At 39.5% G+C, this 20,163-nt stretch overlaps 1 protein-coding gene across 8 annotated transcripts in view; it reads left to right on the plus strand.

Moving 5' to 3' along the window:
* The window catches only part of nfasca (neurofascin homolog (chicken) a), a 134,741-nt gene extending 114,801 nt beyond the window's left edge, over nucleotides 1–19,940 (plus strand). For 6 of the 8 annotated variants that reach the window (XM_041782663.1, XM_041782665.1, XM_041782666.1 and 3 more), the window contains 4 exons: nucleotides 3,729–3,878; nucleotides 7,063–7,191; nucleotides 8,121–8,190; nucleotides 18,176–19,940. In XM_041782663.1, coding sequence (XP_041638597.1) covers nucleotides 3,729–3,878; nucleotides 7,063–7,191; nucleotides 8,121–8,190; nucleotides 18,176–18,404 — 578 coding nt within the window. In that variant the 3' untranslated portion in view covers nucleotides 18,405–19,940. Of the gene's footprint in view, nucleotides 1–3,728; nucleotides 3,879–7,062; nucleotides 7,192–8,120; nucleotides 8,191–8,925; nucleotides 9,402–18,175 lie in introns of those variants that run through there. The other 2 variants (XM_041782670.1, XM_041782671.1) reach the window with 2 other exon arrangements.
* Nucleotides 19,941–20,163: the final 223 nt, after the last annotated feature.

Below are 20,163 nucleotides of genomic sequence, written 5' to 3' on the forward strand. Positions count from 1 at the left end.
TCATGGTCCTCTCTTCTTTTTTCTTCTTCTTGGTAGATTTGCAAACCAGCATACTGCTGCCTACTGAAGATGTGCTCAGGTATAGAACAGTAGCAAACAACTGTGCCGAAAGTGAAACAACTTGAGGCTTATTTTCTTGAATGGAGGCTATAGAGCCTTCTTAAATACAGTCTTTGGTTCAACACTGGTAGAATTTGGATTACTATTACAAGCCCCATATAGCAGCCAAAACATGCCTTCCTAATTTATTAAAAGCTTTTTATACAAGTTTTAAATCCAATTTAATGGCAGGTTTTCTTCCCCATTAAGTGTAGAGCTGAGGCTTGTATGCACTCTCCTAAAACACACTTAAAAAGAAAGCTTGAGTAGGAAACCATTTGCTGACAACCTCAAGCAAGTGATCTGAAAAAGAAAGATCTCTAACTACATAAAGGCCAGGACATGATTAGGACCCCCAAAAACCTAGAATGGGATAGGAGATATGGATAATTTATGGATGGATAATGGGAAACAACAAAAAAGAAGTGTAAGGACTTGAGTGAAATAGAGTATTTCCCCAGAGAAACCCCTCAGTCCCAGCAGCAGCAGGAGCTGCTCTGTTGGCATGCTGTTGTTGATCTGCATATATCGCTCTGTCTTTCTGTTGAAAGTAGAAGGTACAACATGTCTGTCTTTCTCTCTCGCAGTCTTACGATCTCTCTTTTGTCTCTACATGTTGGAATATGTTGATCGCCATCATGTCACTAATAACTTCCTGTTCAGCGCACCATCACAATGGTTTCTTTTGGACATGCTGCCTGGCTTTGAATGGCTCTAGTTGGACAATCACTGTGAATGGGCTTACTTTTCATTTTCTGAAATGCTGCTTTAAATGTTTCACTAGTTCAACCATCTAACGCTTCCATGCTTTTTTGCTTTAGATTGAGCACTCTGTTTCTGCAAAACACATCACCCCTCCTTTTCTGGGATTCAGAGCTGGTTGAGATTGGTCATTGTGGTGATTGTAGGCTCTCTGGTGTTATTTTCTACCAATTCAACAGTCTGTGATCTTTGATCAAGGATGGAAAGAAGGGAGGATGTATTTTCCAAGTATTTGGGAAGTGGCTTTCACACTTTATGATGTTTTGAATGTGAACAAAAAGAGAAAGCAGGAGAGGAAGGGAGGACTGGGGGATGAGACGGGGCCTCCATGCCTCCACCCATTGCTCTTTTCTTTAAAGTTAAATTTGAAAGCTTTGACTCTAAGAAAGAGAGGCATGGAGCCTCTGACACTCATCCACCTCCCTTCATCATCCCTGCATCCTCCCTAAGTCTCTTACTTTGGCACAAGAGTTTGTGCATGTCTATCAAAGGAGGGTTTGCAATGTTTTGGTTTTGTAACAGAAGATTCCTGACATTTGAAGGCTATATTACATATTTTTGCAGAAGGAAAAGAGTAGACACTTTACATACAGTATTAAGACTCCTTCTGGTGTAGAGGATCCTTGTGACATTACCTGGCATTACTTTGAAAAGGAGATAGGGAGATGCTCGGATTTTATGCCAGATGTAAGTGAAGTTGTCTGACTTTCTCAGCCTTTAAAAGTACAATGTTTTTTCCTTTTATAGATTTTATGAATGAATCAGGGTCAATGTAATTTGGCTATATATGACAAAAAATGATTTCTACAAAGTAATGTCAATTAAATAAAAATATATAATTTAAAATAAGCGATTGCATAAATATTCACCCCTTTTAAAGTGTCTGCCCTAATTCAACGGAGGTCCAACCAATTGCTGCTATAGTAGTCTCACAATTAGTGAAATGGGGATCATCTGAGTGTGTCTTAAGTGATTGTAGTATAAAGACACCTGTGTCTCGAAGGTCCAGTCACTGGTTAATCAGTCTTCCTGGCTACCATTGCACCATGAAGACAAAAGACCACTCCAAACAACACTGAACACTCAACATCCCCCAGAGTTCAGTTAAATCCATCATCAAGAAATGGAAAGAATGTGGCAATCTGTCTAGATCAGACCATCCTCACAAACTGAGGGACCTTGCAAGAAGGAGACTAGTGAGAGAGGCCACCATGACACCTATGACTGCTCTGAAGGAGTTACAAGCTTCAGCAGCTGAGATGGGAGAGACTCTGCATACAACAACTGTCGTCCAGTCAAAGCTTTATATAGGAAAGTGACAAAGAGAAAACCACTGTTGAAAAAAACTCAGATTAAATCTGGACTAGAGTTCACTAAAAGGCATTTGGGAGACTCCATGGTCAAGTGGAAGAAAGTTCTATGGTCTGGTGAGACCAAAACAATGCTTTTTGGCTATCAGACAAGACGCCAAACACTACACATCACCACAAACACACCATCCCCATTGTAAATCAAGGTGGTGGCAGCATCATGCTGTGGGGATGCTTTTCAGACCCTGGCCCTGGAAAACATTTAAAGGTAGAGGGTGAAATAAATGAACAAAATATAGGTAAATCCTGAAGGACAGTCTTATTCAGTCTGCAAGAGAACTATGGCTTATTTTCCAGCAAGACAGTGACCTGAAGCATACATTGAAGCTGCACAGAGACGGTTGAATGACAACAAGGTAAATGTTCTGGAGTCAGACCTCAATCCAATAGAGAATTTGTGGCAGGACTTAAAAGGGCTGGTCTCTGTGCAACCCAACAGAGCTTGAGCAGTTTTGCAGAGTAGAATGTAAACAAATTGCAGCATCAAGATGTGCAAGCCTGATAGAGACCCATTGACAGTAGAGGCCAAAAGTGCTCCTACTAATGCTGACTTGAGGGGGTGAAAATATATGTAGTCACTTATTTGACATTACATTTTTTTTTTTAATTGACATTACTTTGTAGATATCCTTGCTTCACTTTTAATTTTGTTCTAATCAAAAAAGTTCAGTTATATTGGCCATGATTGATTTGTAAAATCAATAAAAGAGTAAAACAATCAAGTAGGTATATAATTTTATGAGCACCTTATAGCCAATCTTATTTCAGAACATTCTTAACATAATTCTTTGGTTTGACAGTCATAGGACAAATAAAATATATTGGAAAAACTCTGTGGCTAGGTAAACTTCCAGTGTTTTGTAATAAATAGGTTTCAGTCTTCTCTTTATCAAACTGGACATACTAATACTATTGTGTACTAAACACTGTAAAAGGAAGGCATGTCTTCTCTTGTGTTGGATGTTTGGCTGGTTCAAGGACTCCTATTAACAGCATGGCTTTGGAATGAGTTCTGCTGGACAACACTGACCTGCTGTAATGGTTGATAGCATGGTGCATGACGCCACCACTTCCTCTCACCACACTCAGAGTCATGCTCATAGCTCGGCCATGTCATGACCGATACGTCTTTCAGCCAGAAAGACGCGGAGTGTTGCAGCTGGTTTTTGTTTTCACCTTGTGGAGAAAAGTGTGGAGCTGTGACTGACTGAGAAGAGCAATGCTTTGCCACCCATAATCCCAATTTTGCCAAAGAAAATGGGGCGGTTTTATAAAGACTGAATCTACCTCTTGAATAAACTTAAAGAAGTGAATGACCTGTAAAGACTGGGATGGGCATTGCATTATCTGTCTCACGTCGCTTCAGTTACCCGCTCTCACTCAGAGAAAACAGAAGCATTGTGATGCCTTGACCTGTTTTAGTAAGCACAGCCATTACCGTGGGACCAAAGCCACACCCCCTGGAGTGTGATTGGCCCCCTCTCTTGTGTTTCCAAGGTGACAAGTCGGTGAAAGTTTTTACGGTGAAACAGCAGCCTCCCATTAAGGTGGCGGATCTGATCGCAGGCGCCACGTATCATCTGAGGGTTTACTCCCATGAGCTCAACAGCATCAGCAGCAAATCTGTCACCTTTAAGACCAAACCAGGTGAGGCCCCACCTGGCCAGGTGGAACTGGGGTTCCTGCCAGGTGGGCTAGTCTGGGTGCAAATCTATCTGTTGTTGTATCTGCAATCACTCAGCTGAGACTGGGTGAGTTTTAATGGTTTGTTTAATGAATGCATGCATGTTCTTCTAAAGCTAAACTCTGAGAGGGTGAAAATTTAAACATGCTGTGACTTTCAGCAAAACTCACGTTCAACTCAGAGCCCATTTTTCTGCAACTCAAGCTCTAAAGCCAGGCATACACTATGTGATTTCAAGCTGACTCTATGACAATCGTGGCTGAATGTCGGCTCACACTGTGTGACTTAATCACAACGCACAACCATCACGCGATTCATATGGTCTGAGTGCTCACACTGTGTGAGTGAAGTCGGGGCAGACTGTGACAAAAATCTGTGGAGTTTCCTTTGAAAAAGTCTCACAGACTGAGGTTGAAGTTGTATCTAGTCATCTTACTTTCTCCCTCACTCGCGCCCTCTCCTGCTCTCTCTCTCTCTATCCCACACACAAACAGCATCGCCATCCGTGTCAGCTGGAGGTCAGCAGGTAGGAGCATTTCCTTTATTATAGCAGACATGGGGGCATTACAAAGTCATTCCTGCTGTTGTCATGATGATTTAAGATGTTGTCTGATAGTTAACCAAGGAAAAAATACTCCAAAGTTGAGGATTCTGCCTGTGGTTCTGCTCTCAGTGTGGGAGTTGTCTGGAGTTGTATAACCAAAATATCAAACATGTCAGAAATCCTTCCAATCATATGGGAGCAGCTGTAGTCGTGTCAGGGTCGGCCGTCATATCCCTTGCTACACACATCAAACGACGCGTGGTCCGACTTCATGTGAGTTATCTGAATCTAATGAAATTCACTAAGTGTATGCCTGGCTTTAGACTTTCCAGCTGACAAAGTAAAGAACATCTGGGCTCTCTTTTGATGTTTTGTGTGCAAAACGGGCAAAAGATTAAGTATAACCTGCTACCTACCACAGAAGATCTTTATAGTCTTATCTAATGATAAGAGCAGTCCTAACCCACTTCCTGCTCTGACCAGGACCCTGTTTGGGTGAAAACAAGAACTGAGACTGAATGGCAGTAGATTGGAAAACTGTGATAGCAATGAGGAATGGGTGGTAATACTTAACACTGTATCATAGGGTATTAAAAAGTAGCCACATGATTGCTTTAGTTACCATTTTGAAGATGGTGCTGTGTAATAATGCTTATTATAAATGCCTTGAGAATATGCATCTGTTTACACCTGCAACACTACTGCCTGTGTGAGAAAATGCTTTAAATGTGATAAGGGAAATCCTGCTAATGATTTCCAGCCAATGCGACAAAGGACAAATGCACACATTTAAACTGGTGCATATGCACGCCATGGCCTGGCATGGCACTGGGTCTTTTCTAAAGTCAAACTGATAAAGATGCGCCACCTGTTGCAATGTGATCCATGGCAACATGAGTTTAAAAACACTTTAATTTTCCTTCTGTGTGTAGGTCAGTGATGACAGATGATAAAGTTTATGCCATTAATAACTACTGGTGCTTCATGCTGTAGCAGCAAAGTCAAACAAAATTAAACCATCAATACTTTCTAAAAACATGACAAACTATCTTTACTCTTTTTTTATGTGAAATGTGGATGGAGTTTATTAGTGCTTGATGGTTATTTTAGGCTCTAAAGTAGTCTGTAACTTCAATAGGCTTCCTGTAATGTGAATTTGTGGCAGGACAGTGCTTGCCATATTGCTCAACAAAAAATAAATCATAATAAAGGCCAATCTTCATCTGTTTAAAGCACACAGAATATTACTCCACATTCTGAGATCCTGTATGATAATAGCTTTGGATTATTATTTTTATATTCCTTCTTAATGATTGGGGAAAAGAGCATATGAGCTAATATGCACACAGAAAGACAGAGATAGGAAAAGGGGAGATGTAACTCAGCCTAACTGAAGTGTGAATGCATCCGTTTAAATCACTTCCAGCACCGCTGTAATTAATGCAGGTTTTTTGTTAGACTGGATGCATTTTGTTAAAGGACTGAAGAAAGGCCTGCAGAAGAGCCCTCTGCTTACTGTTCTTGCACTTGCACACCAGCAAGTGCTTGTAGTGTGATTTTTAAACACTTGGTGATAATACCATTAAATTTTGGGAAATATTAAAAAACAGATACCACCTTATCCTTGTAGGAATGCAATTAAATCCTATAGTGTTCTATTTGTGCTTTAAACAATCAAATAGTAATATTTTATGTCATGTTTTAATGTCAAAGGAGAGTAAAGGAAGAACTCTGTGTCTTTGAGCTGACACCAGGAGGAGTAAAGAGATCAAATGTGGAACTGCTGTTGTGTTCCTACTGACCCAAAGCCAGCGATCACTTCGAAACAGCAGAGCTGTAGTCTACCTGTTAGTTAAACGATTCATTTTATACATTCATCCATATATTAATAACGTTTTAAAAGTCAAGATCCAACTCATTTAAGTCAGTTTATGACATCTCCATTTACCAAACAGACTTGTTTGTCTAGTCTGACTGATATGAACAGTCATATACTCCTAGTTTGTTTTATGTTGTTATGATGCCAATCCTTATTCAGTTAATTCTTCAGTTTTATGTTAACTCTGGTCATTGAATTTGAGCCCCTAATAACTGTTAAATTGTACAGTTCTCATATTCTATGTTTTTAAATCCCTGTCTTTCAGATTTAACGCCATTCATTTTGATGGTTTTCACCCAGAAGGAGCCAAAGCACCTGGGTGGTTAGCTCTTATCCATCTGATTCTTGTCACAGTACTCATGTGTGTGGAGTAATTGCAGTTTTAATTGAATGTTGCATAAACACTGCCAGAAAGACATTTTCCCATGGCAAAATCTCTCTAATTCTGAGTTTGAAGGTGTTTCAGCTGTTGAAGAATGTTTTTTTCAGGTTGTTCTGACGCTACGGCTATTGCACACCACAAACCTTTGTCTTTAATGTTTCTTCTGATAAATCCACAGCGTTGTGGCTATCATGGCACTGATTTCTTGGTCGATATGAGCGTTTGAATGTATCGGTTGTGAGGCATTGTAGACCTCTGGGTGGCGCTGATCGTCTCACTATAATAAAGAAAAATACTCACTGTGTTTCTACTCTTCTCTTTGTGTTTGTGCTCTGTCTCCAGCCTACATAGACCAGGTCGACATCGCCACCCAGGGCTGGTTCATTGGGTTGATGTGTGCCATCGCCCTCATCATTCTGATCCTCCTCATCGTCTGCTTCATCAAGAGGAGTCGTGGAGGCAAATACCCAGGTAAAACCTGAGGCAACAACCCCCCAAAAAAAAAAAAATTTAAGCTACATTTCTACATGAAACACCTTTATGTTGAGCTGCAGTGTGTAATGTTAACAGATGTTAGAGTCATGTTAATGTTTTGCAGTTTCTATAATGTCTAGGTCGCAGTTGCGTAACTGGTTGCGCAAAATTTCTAGGTGGGTGCCTGTGTGTGGTGCTTTAACAAACTAACAGCTGGTGATTTACTAAAATACATATGAACTGTCCTTAAAAATGTGCTCCCAGTACTGACACTCCCGACAAACCCAGCCCAAGCTTTAAAACAGGATTATTATAAGAATGCTTCAAATAACACTGTGCTTCTAATCCTTACTTCACTAAAAAGGCTGAATATTAATGCACCTTGGTATTAATAGGCCTAAACTGATTGAGCATTAAGTCAGTAATGTACATGCAAATCTTGCAAAAAAACACAGATGAATAAATTTAGGCATCACTTAGAAATTGTTAGCAATGTATTAAATGCCATGAACATCTTTAATAAAGATATTTACTGTAAATGCAGTGTTTTGAGAGGCTTTTGCATAGTCAGTGACAAATCCACTGTACAGCCTTACATTTACAGCCTTTGAAAATGAGATTTATATTTCCCTTTTCACATTTATCTGCTTGCTGCATCCTAAAGCCAGCTCCCTGTGACTTGACAAGTTGAATGACTAGCAACAACATCGGACTGCTTGATTTGAGCTGCAACAGCTCGATTCAGACTGCTGTGACTCTCACCAGCAACGTTCAAAAAACGTCGTGTCATGAATCTTTTAACCTGAACTGGGCTTCACAGAAGGATTTTAGACTCATTAACATATGGTTGATAATGTTTAATATGACCATAAACCTCATTGAGATCTCTTTTAAATACTGAAGATGTACTTTTCTTCTCTTCTCAGTCCGTGACAAAAAAGACCTCCCATTGGACCCTGTAGATCAAAAAGACCAGGACGGATCCTTTGATTACCAGTAAGTATAATCTAACAGACTGATCATGTCCTGATATGAGGTCAGAAGTGAGAGATTGAAGTAAATACAGGCAGGTTGGAAGTCTTGAAGCTCAATGGAATTTCTTCTGAAAATAATAGCTACGTTTTTAATCACTGAGACCATGAGAACCAGCTCAGGATGTGGTTGATTTCTGAAAGTTTCTGCCACATTTTACTGAATTTTTAGGCACTTCAAGAGACAGTCTAGCCTATGGTTTAATGACAGATATTTGATAAAAACTAGCATAATTTAGCTTTCTTTAACATTACAGCTCACTCAGAGACTGAACTCTGATGGTGATTTTATCACAACAATGTTTTGTCGTTGCTCTGCAGAAAGCTAACAATGTGAGGCATATTAGGAGGTTTTTTGCTCTTATACCAGCGTAACAGTGACGAGTCTGCAGAAGGTTTTTTTCACACATTTGATCCAACTCTAAATTAAGTCATTACAAAAAGTAATTCAACTCACACAATTTTTAGCCTCTAATTTACAACGGAAAATCTGGTATTCTACAAGCTAAAGAATTGCTGTACTCCATCCACAAACTGATGCATGATGGGTACTTCAAGGTCATATTTAGAAGTTTTCTGCCACTCACCAAGCTGCTATGCTCTTAAAGTTCAGTTAAAATGATGCCTGGTATTGTTAACTCTAGACTGTAAAATTTGTCTGTCATTTGTTGATAAGCCATGTGTCTTTTGCTCCTTGCAGGTCCAAATCACTTCATTCTTCTGAATGAAGAATACCTCTGTCCTCTTCTGAATCTGTCCACTCTCACTAAAACACATTTAACTTCTCCCTTTTATATATGTTCTAACTCAGCTGTGTAGAAGTGGAACTAAATCTTAAACCTGTAGGTTATAGGCTGTATATAAGGAGTGGATGAATGCTGCAAAAACTTAAATCTTAGTAAGTGCAATTGTCTGAAACCTCTCCGAAATTTTTGATTGTGCTTAATGTAAGCCAGATCATCTAGATTAGTTCAGATCAATATTTTGTTTTAGGATTTTACATAAAAAAATGAGGCCTAAAAGGCTTGGGATGGCTAACACTGATGGACAATGCACCGAGCAAAATTTATTTGCCTAGAAATTAGATGTATTGAATGAGATGTAATGTCTTTTTGGTTGGCTTTTCTTGATTATTTTAATCAATCATGGTCACTGAAATTTCATTTTTAAGGCCAAAAAAATACAAAACTCCCTCTTTAATGTCAAAGTGAAAACCGATTTCTATAAAGTAATGTCAATTAAATGAAAATATGTAAGGTAAAATAAGTGACTGCATAAATAATCACCCCCTTCGAGTCAGTATTTAGTAGATTTTTCTTTGGCTGCATTCACAGCTCTGGGTTTGTGTAGCTAAGTCTCTATCAGGCTTGCACATCTGGACTCCACAATTTTACTCCATTCTTCTCAGCAAAACTGCTCAAGCTCTGTTGGGTTGCACAAGTCTGGCAACAAATTCTCTGTTGGATTGAGGTCTGGGCTTTGACTTGGCCATCCCAGAACATTTATCTTGTTGTCTTTAAACCATTTCTGTGCAGTTTTCACTGTATGCTTGAGGTCATTGTCTAGCTGGGAAATAAATCTTCTCCCAAGCCATAGTTCTCTTGCAGACTGAATAAGATTGTCCTCCTGAATTTTTCTATATTTTGCCACATTCATTTCACCCTCTACCTTTAGCCTGCCTTCTCAGCAGCCTTCCAGGGCCGGCTGCTGAGAAGCATGCCCACAGCATGATGCTGCCACCACCTTTCTTCACAGAGGGGATGATGTGTTTGTGGTGATTTCAGTGTTTGGCAGCTTGTCTGATGGCCAAAAAAGCCCCATTTTGGTCTCATCAGGCTGAAGAACGTTCTTCCACTTGACCATGGAGTCTCCCACATGCCTTTTGGTGAACTCTAGTCCAGATTTAATCTGAGTTTTCTTCAACAGCAGCTTTCTTCTTTGCCCCTTCCAAATAAAACTATGACTGGTGAAGAACCCAACCAACAGTTGTTGTATGCAGAGTCTCTCCCATCTCAGCTGCTGAAGCTTGTAACTCCTTCAGAGTAGTCATAGGTGTCATGGTGGCCTCTCTCACTAGTCTTCTTCTTGTAAGGTCCCTCAGTTTGTGAGGATGGCCTGATGTAGGCAGATTAACACATGTGTCATATTTTCCTTCCATTTCTTGATGATGGATTTAACTGAACTCTGGGGGATGTTTGGTGCCTTGGAATTTTTTGTATCCAACCCCTTGTCTATACTTTTCAAAAAATTTTACACTGAGTTGCTTGGAGTGTTCTTTTGTCTTCATGGTGTAATGGTCTCCAGGAATCCTGATTAACCAGTGACTGTTCATTCCAGACGGATGTGTTTTTATACTACAATCAATTGAGACACACTGGGGATCCCTGTTTCACTAATTGTCATATTACAAGCAGCAATTGGCTTGACCTCTGTGTCATTAGGTTTCAAAGGGGTGAATATTTATACAACCACTTATTTTAAATTACATATTTTTATTTAATTGTCATTACTGTTTAGAAATCTATTTTCACTTTGACATAAAAGAGGTTTTTTTTTTGTAAAGAAATTTTGTGTCAAAAAAGCCAGATTATTTTGACCTTGATTGATTCTTGAATTGAATTGAATTGAATTGATTGAAGTCCTTGCGGATGAATACTTTTTATGAGCACTGTATCTCAGTTTTGCTAAATCAGAAGTGACCATTTTTGGACAGGAGGACAGATTTAAATTGCAATCTGAAGCTCTGGTTTACAGCTCAAACAGCTCAAACAGCTTTTTAAGTTCAGGCACATTTAGGCTTAATCATACTTGCTTTACACAGACATACATGGTTTAGTTTAGATACAGAAGCATAAAACCAGAATAAATCAGGAAACTAAAAAGCTACATCCACTTCTTAAAAATAGTCAGTGTTGTACAAACTCCAACAGGAGAAAAATCTTGTAAATATTGTTATTTTCTTATTGGATTCAGGTTTTTAAAAGGCAGTTGTATAAATGCCACTATATCAATGGATCCAGTCTTTTGTAGTTTTCAGTGTATTTATATTAAACATATCCAAAGCTGAAAAGAATGTACATATAAACTGTGTTATATCATTGTTAACTCTGCTTTGCTTTTGCTAAAGAGTGAAATGAGTGAATAAGGGAGGTGAATACAGGGTACCTTCAGAACAGGTGTGATTAATAAGTCCTGACTGGTGCTGTGATTAACATTGTGTGATCAATCTGTGTGCTCCTGCTTTTCTTTTTTAACAAAAATGACTCACATGTATAATCCTGACCCCCGCTTTCTTACAGTCCAGGTTCTGATCCCTTTTCTGACCCAGACTCTGATGACAGCCCTTAAAGTCATATCCGTGTGTTTATGTCTCTGTGTGCATGCCAGGATTAACATGCATGTCACATAAAGAGCTGGTGTCCTTCCTGTTTCCACCCTCCCTCTCTCCTACTGTCTCCCCCTGTTTCCTCACATCTCGCTCCTCTCTCTCCCCCACGCTGAAATGGGTCGTCTGTACCTGACAGGAACGAAAACGAGAACAGGTACTTTGGTCTCGGCACGGCATCTCTATCAGCCTGAGCATGTCTGGGGAAGCAGATGTTTCTCCTGAGCTGGGGGGACCAGAAAGGGGGGGGGGGGGGTAGAGTGTAGCGTATACGAGGAGATATTATAGGAAAGGATCATATAAGTCAGGTTTTTGGTTACCTTTTCAGCCAGTGGTGTTCTTATCTATTAACAACATCAGAAGTATCAGTCCAGCAGACTTCAGTGGTCTGTAGAGGACTTAGAAGAAACTAGGGAGAAATCAAATGAGCTTTAGGAATGATCGGCAGAAAAATAAACATGATGCAGCTGAGTGCCACATTTTGGATCCTTTATGGGTGACAGAAAGCCCCTTTAGTTATAGTTTAAAAAATCATCAGACACCATCCGTCCATCCATCCATCCATCCATCCATACATACATCCATCCATCCATCCATCCATCCATCCATCCATCCATCCATCCATCCTTTCTTTAAGTCCATCCATTGATCATGCTATCATCAATCCATCCATTTATCAATTTGTCCATCCATCCATGATCTTCATCATATTACACATATACCCATCCATCCATCCATGCATCCTTCCATCCATCCATTCTATCCATCCATCCATCCATCCATCCATCTTCAAAAACATATACCCCTTATTTACCTGTTCTAATCTGTTTGAAAGTTTATGTGGCATCATCTAATATTTACAACATAATGATGTAGAAACAAAGAACAGTTTATTCTGACACTCAGGAGTCACCTTCCAGGAAAATTCTTTACACCCCCTGACTGGACCAAAGAACTTTAAGTTTTATAAGAACCTAGCCTGTTGCACAGCCTGCTCAACCTGTAACATCATGGAGGCAAAGCAGTAGATGATCGGGATAATTTTGACATCCTTTAGGTTTAGAAAAGAAAGATAAAGATAAATGACTAAAGAACACTCCGAAATAGATGTTCTTACTATTGTGGTCAGTTAGCATTGAGTCTTTTTTTTCTGAGTGAACTGAGTTTGCAGGAAGGAATATTTATTCCCTTATTAACTTTGAAATAAATGAAGTTTTACCTGGTAGGCTGCATGATAAACAAATGAGAGCTTATTATGTAGGGTGATCTATCTAATATCTCAAAGCTGGGGTCTTTATTTTTATCATCTGCTGTCGGCATTGTAAAGGCTAATGCTGAGATCTGAGAATTCAGCAACATTGCTTAAAAGAAGCAAGAAGGGGCAAGAAGCACAAGCACTCAGATAGACCTAAAATAAATCAGAAAATCGCTGTCTGAAGCTTTCTTCAGTTTAGACCACCCATACTTGAGTTATGAAGGTTTTTTATGAGTACACAAGACCATTTTTAGGCTGACATGAGTGGTCAAGACATTCAGAACACAACACTGCCCCTCACTGATGAATGGACACATAAATCTAGTGGCTAACTTTGTACCCATGTAGACACAGAGCTTCTGCTTTTCTGACTGCTTGTGTTTTCCTGCCCTGTAATGCTTCATATTAGCCCTAAAAATCTGCAGTAAAGCTCCAACCACATGCTATGCTGCCAGTTTATCACATAGACAGTAACAAAAATGACCCATAGTTTATTTTATTCATAGTCATAATTGCTTTGTCTTATATGATTTAAGTTCCCACTAAGTAGGGATGTCTCAAGTTGTTCTTCATCTCCCTACACCAACGATGTTAGACCTCTGTTTCTGTATCTGTTTATTTAAGCATGTGCTGTTGTCCATCTGTCTCATGACTGTTTCTCTCTCTGCCCACCCCACTTTGTGTCTGTGTTCTCTGTCTCTGTTTGGGTTTATGTTCCTCATTGGTCCAAAGGTCTCTGGAAAGGTATGAAAGGAGACCAGTCTCCTGTTTCACCACCTGAGTCCTTCTCTAAAAAAAACGGCATCTTCTTTTCTTTTGCTCTTTGGCAGTCCGTTTTGGTCTATTCATGTCAGGAACAGCCATTCTAGTCAGTTTAGGTCCTACAGCAATCTAATTCTAACTTTATAGGGCTTATGTGACTCTAGATCTGAGTACACTTGACTCTGAGCTCCTTTAGGTCAGTGTAAATGAAGTATATCACTCTTCAGTGCTTGGCTTGAATCTACTAGGAGAGGTGGTACATGGAAGCACATGTGCTTTAGTACAGTACAACTCAGTTCTACTCATCAGTGAGTAGACTTGTTAAGTCTAAATGTCTCTTGATTCTTCAAAAACCTACATGTCCTTGCAGCATGGTTTCATTTCACCGCCTGAGCACTACATCCGATCTGGAAGAACAAATAGGGTTGGCTGCCAAAAATAATTTAAAAAATCCATTGTGGCCTGCAGCCATGAAAAGCTGTGAAATTGGGGCTTAGATCACCTCCTAAGCAGACATTCACACTGACCAAATGAAGCTAAACTTGAGGGGGCAATTATTGCAATCAACTAAATATACACTCACAGGCCACTTTATTAGGTACACCTTGCCAGGACTGGGTTGGACCCCCTTTAGATTTCAGAACTGCCTTAGTTCTTCATGAACTAAGATTTTGGTCCATATTGATATGATAGCGTCACACAGTTGCAGATTTGTCAGCTGCACATCCATGATGGAAATCTCCTGTTCCACCACATCCCAAAGGTTCTCTATTGGATTGAGATCTGGTGACTGTTGAGGCCACTGCAGTACAGTGAACACATTGTCATGTTCAAGAAACCAGTTTGAGATGATTTGAGCTTTGTGACATGGTGCATTATCCTGCTGGAAGTAGCCATCAGAAGATGGTACACTGTGGTCATAAAGGGATGGACATGGTCAGTAATAATAGTCAGGTAGGCTGGGGGGTCCAACCTGGCACTAGCAAGGCGTACCTAATAAAGTGGCCTGTGAGTGTACAGTTGTTTGTAGAAGAAATTTGCTTTTCCCAGTATTTTAAGATAAACATGCAAGTCCTGTTAGAAACTAGTCCTGTTTATATTATTGTATTTTTTAAATATATTTATATTATTATATTTTATAATATATTTGTATTAATATTTTTACAAAGATATCTCTGCTGTCAGGCCATAACCTCCTATCTCCAAAATCAACACTCTTCAGGAAATGAAAAAGAATGCTGTACTTTTCAAATCATTTTACACTGAATGGTCATGGAAACGACAACCTGAGGTTAACTGACCCTCTGCTATTTGTTGTTCCCAAAGTTTGAGTTAAGTTAGGTAAGAAGTTCTATAATTTCTGCAGACTGATTTGAAACCTGGCGACTCTGAATATTTTAAATTGTTAGTGAAAATCTCAGTTGGACTGACCTGATTAAATAAAGGTTTAGATGAAATAGCCAGCATCTTTTTGAAACTTCTGATTGGTTTAAACATTTTTAAAACCCTGTGACAGATATGAAGGATGGCCAAAAGCACTGATTTAGGCAAATAAATACACAATAAATAAATAAATAAAATAAAATAAAATTAGGAAAAATGGAGATAGGAAGTAATGGCCTAATGCCAGGGATATTTAAGTATTGATAGTGGTATCAATGAAGGCCTGGATCACTGAGATGAGATTGATGAGGGCCTTAGTATAAATAGTGATTAAGGTAATAATAGTGCATTTATATACGTTTTTTGCATATTCTTAATCAAGTTTAAAGGGAGAAAGCTTCTTACTAAAATGTAAGCACCTTAAAATGACTGAAACTGGACTAATGTGTTTTTATTGTTTTTTTTATCAACTCAAATTTCAAAGCATTGGTTCCCAGCAAAAAAGGTCAGACAGGGTCTTTCTGTCTGAAGTTTGCATGTGCATGTGTGGATTCTCTCTGAGTAATCCGGCTTCTCCTACAGTCTAAAGACGACCTCGTGAGAAAAGTGGTGTAGAAAAAGAATGGATGGATGAAATAGTGTCGGCCTTTTCTGTTTGGCTGTTAACAGTTAAAATCAATCATAATATGTAAAAGCAGCGCAATGCTTCATTTTTGTCATGTTCCTGAAAGGCTCAGCATTTCTTACATAAAAGCAGTAGGGGTCCAAATGGTTTGGAACGGCTGCTTTAAAGGGCAAAAAAGACTAAAATCCTGTGACTAAAGCTTAAGACATTTCACTCTCTGACCAGATGTACTAAATGTAAAATAGCTGCCAAATTCAACACAACATTTAGGATTGATTCCCTGAAGGACAGGTTAAGATTATGTTAACCCTTTTTTGAATGGCTACCTTTAAGTTACTGCAAGATCAGACTAGAAACAGCTTCTCTCCCATACCTTTACTCCCTCTCTCTTCATATGTAACATCTCTCCATTGTCTCATTTTGTTCCTTTGTTCTGATAACATCCATCTTTTTACTGTCTCTGCTCCTCTCAGTGTTTCTGCCTCAACTCTTTAAGGTTTTTTTATCGACTGATAAAATCAAACTGGATTTCTGGTTCATGTTTTGCTGAATTTGCTGCATCTGTGTCTGACTTTGACCTTACATTGTCTGCTCTGGTATATTTCTGCTCTTACCTTGTATGGTCTCTGGATAATATCTAAAGTGTATCAGCATGGAGCATGATGATTTCAGAGAAGCTACAGTGTTGATTCTGTTCTCTCCTACAGTAGGGGGTCTGCACCAACAATGTTTGATCACTGAGATGTAATATAAAGACATGGACAGGAAGACAAGTCCCCAAGAGGAAATCCCACTTTTGCATCCTTCAAATGCATTTCTTGCTGTAATGCTACCAGCTTGATCATAGATGAGAAAGCTAATGCTAAAGTGTAGCTCTGACTCCCTGTGCATGAAGTTCTCTTCCCCTAAAATCAGAGGTTCAGACATGCAGCCATGCTCTGATATGGGATTAAGCAGTCTGAGGTGTATCAGAGTATTTATGTTTTGATCTCATGTCAGAACATGGCGACTATTTAGCATGAGTATGCATTGAATTTTGGGGACAGTATTTATGTCTTTTAATCACCCCTGTCTCTTTGAAAATACTGTTTGGTTATTTGTTTAATGTGTCAAATACACAGAGAAGGAAATGTAATTACTGCCAAATAAAAGACCTATGTTCTGAGACTGTGCTAAAGTCACATGGTCAAAGTTGTCTCAGAAAGAAGACCCTAGAGTTGGTAAACTCTAGAAAACTTAGACTTAGATGACTGAGTTACATTTCCTTTAAAAAAGCACATTTTTCTTTATTATGAATGTTATTTTTATGAGACAGGGTTGCTTTGAAAACATGGAGGTGAATACTGAAAAATGTTCTGCAAAGCTTCAAATTCAAATGTTCATCAACAAGCATCTTTGGGAAAAAAATGCAGATGCAGCTCTGTTTTTTAAAGGATATGTTTAAATATTTCAACTCTTTCTATAGAAAGGTCTTTCTAAGGCCTGGTGAAGCTACTGTATAGGACTAGAATAAACAGATGATCTTTACATTATTGTTCATCAATGTAGACACTGGCTTGGAAACATGTAGACTCACTTTTAGCAACCATAAAACCAACATTTGCTTCCACCCAGTCTAGCTGGTTTCTTGTCAGCTGCAAGTTTGGATGTGCATAATTAGCTGGCAAATTACCTCAAATCCACCCCCTCTGTGGTTGGCTAAGAATTACTAGTCGTTTAAACTACTTAACAAATAATTTTGGTCAGCTCTGGCCTGCAACCCTGGTTCAATGTTCTATCAGAAATGTAGCCATGGTTGCTTCTGCTTCTGCCATAAGGCTCTTCTACCTGGAAGCAAACAAGGGCAGCACGCAGACCCTCATCGTGAAAAACATAATAGTCATACTATCATGGGTTCAGTAATTAGGATTTATAGTATCACAGCTCTGAACAAACACCACACTTTGCCCCCGGGTTAAAAATGTTCTGGAAGGGATATAAACAACAAGAGCCATCTGTTGATCGGCTAATTAGTTGTACGCTTACCCTCATAGTTTACTCCACAGAGGTCCGTTGTATGTTTCCTGAGATATTGTGAACCACCGATTTGCTACCGCTTGGGATCATTAATGATCCAGCAGGGTTCAGAGGGTTAACGGACCCTTAAAAGATGACTGGCCCCAGAGTGCTTTCCCCTCTTTTCCCTTCTTATTGGCAGCCTTGCCAAAATCCAAAAGGAAGTTCACAACTTTATTGTAAACTGAGAATATTCAAACCTATCCTTTAAAGCACAAATGGAAAAGAAATGAGCTCTATATTTAAAGATTTCAGTGTAAAAAGGAATTTGTGACCAGTGATACATCACTTAAAGAAGACTTTTTTTATTTTAAAGTGAAATAAATCAAATTAACATCATTTCTTTACCTGCAGTCCCCTTAATGTGTCACTTTCCTGTGCCTGACTAACCTTTGCTGATGAGAAGAAACACTCCCAACCTCCAGCTGACGTAGTCTAACATTACCCTGCTCTGTTTCTAACATTTTTCTTCCTCACCTTTGCAGCAGCGACGAGGACAACAAGCCGCTTCAGGGCAGTCAGACGTCGCTGGACGGCAACGTGAAGGAAAGCGACGACAGCCTGGTTGACTACGGCGAAGGTGGCGATGGCCAGTTCAACGAGGACGGCTCTTTCATCGGCCAGTACACGGTGAAGAAGGACAAAGACGAGACGGAGGGAAATGAGAGCTCTGAGGCCACCTCACCCGTCAATGCCATCTACTCCTTGGCGTAGCAGCACATGGCGGACTGGACGACACCTGCTATGACAAACCTTGACCCCACACACCCGACACAGACACAAACACATGAATATATTAATATATGAAACACATAACACAGAATAGACCTGTCTGGAGACTGAGTGGGCTCTCCTCTGCTTATAAAGAAACACGAGGAATATAAGAGTGGAATTAGACCACAAGCCTTTATTTTAAGTTTCCAGCTCGAAGGAATTGGCCCCGTTGAAGGAGACAAAGTGGACGGCGCTGGTTTCCCTCCGTGCTCCTCGTGCCCTTTACCCACACAGACTTGAAGTGTGCCTTCGGGGTAGCTTTCAGCACGCGGAGGCCTCAACAAGCGTCCTTTAGAGATTTTTTTGGGTTCGATTCTGCTCCAAACATCTTCGGCTTTTGTGCACCCTGAAAACCTCTGTGTAGCATCCCAGATAAGTAGGCACATGAGGTCCCCTACACTCTCACACTGGCCCCGTCCTGTAACATATCAGCTTCTGATCATCAACCTCCACAGGATGCCGGCAGATATGTTTATCATATTGATATTTACGCAGTGAAAGATTTCAGTTTCTCCACAGCTGGTAGACCAGTCATCGAACCTTAATGAGTGCTGTATTCAGTCCTGGCACGCATTTTAGTTCCATGCAAAACTATGCACTATCACCTCCTCAACACCATTCTTTGGTTTGGATCTGGTTTGTAAAAGTAAACATGTTTGGGTTTCTTTTTTAACCACCTGCAGGCTTAATCACATGCTTTTAATCACTTTGCCTTGTACAATGTTTTTCTTACCTCTAATCCAGTGTTGTAGATGTGCAGATGTGAAAATCAGAATGCTATTTCTACCACAAGCAGCAAGCCCTTTTACAGTTTGGTAATGAACCCCATTTACTGAAAAATAATTGATTTTATTTTGGAGCATGATAGCAACTAGTGCAAGAAAAATGGGAAGGCTACAGAGAGTTTTGTTTGAGGAACCAAAGTAGACGACAACTCAGTGAATTCCTGAGCTAGCATGCAGACTAATGCTGCATTCATGTCAGACGGGAACAAAAACAGCTTCTTGCTAGGAGCTGGGAAGCTTCCATGATTCATAAATGTTGTTTTCTCTGGCACACTTGAATAAGTGAGCATAACTTTAGAAAGTACATTTTACATCTAATCAGACATCACAAAGTCTTAATTATATATCCATGTTTCCATTCATTCCCTAACTGGGACCTAGAAAAGTTTTGGATCCACTCTCACACTTTCATAGATGCTGTATGTTAATATTTATGTTAGTTTCTTGCAGGCATCTTCTGCTATTTTCTCCCCTGAGGGACATGAATGCAGCATGAGAGGCTAGGATCCTTAAGATGTGTTCAGACTAAAACTCATTGGATTTGTCACACAAATTTCCCTTCTGGATTGTTTTTATTCCATAATTTCTGACTTTAACCCTCCAGGCCCGTAGCTTTTTTAACCATTTTGTCTCACCTGGACTTACTAGCCTAAAAAGCTTGTAAAACATCAACCCTGGGGAATTTTAAAAACATTATGGGACTATGAAGACAAAAGAAAAATCTAAACAGATAATTCAAACTTAAAGATTTTTATGTTTGACACACAGTAAACAATAATGACTTTTTCGCACAGACTTGTTCTCCTGGGGACAAAGTAGTCAAAAAAATAATCATTCTGTGACAAAAGATCTTCAAAATATTCACATTTTTACAAAAAAGGCCTTTCACTTCTTTGTTTTGACTGTTTTTGAGC

Source organism: Cheilinus undulatus, linkage group 3, assembly GCF_018320785.1.
Source record: "Cheilinus undulatus linkage group 3, ASM1832078v1, whole genome shotgun sequence".
Classification (NCBI taxonomy): Eukaryota; Metazoa; Chordata; class Actinopteri; order Labriformes; family Labridae; genus Cheilinus; species Cheilinus undulatus.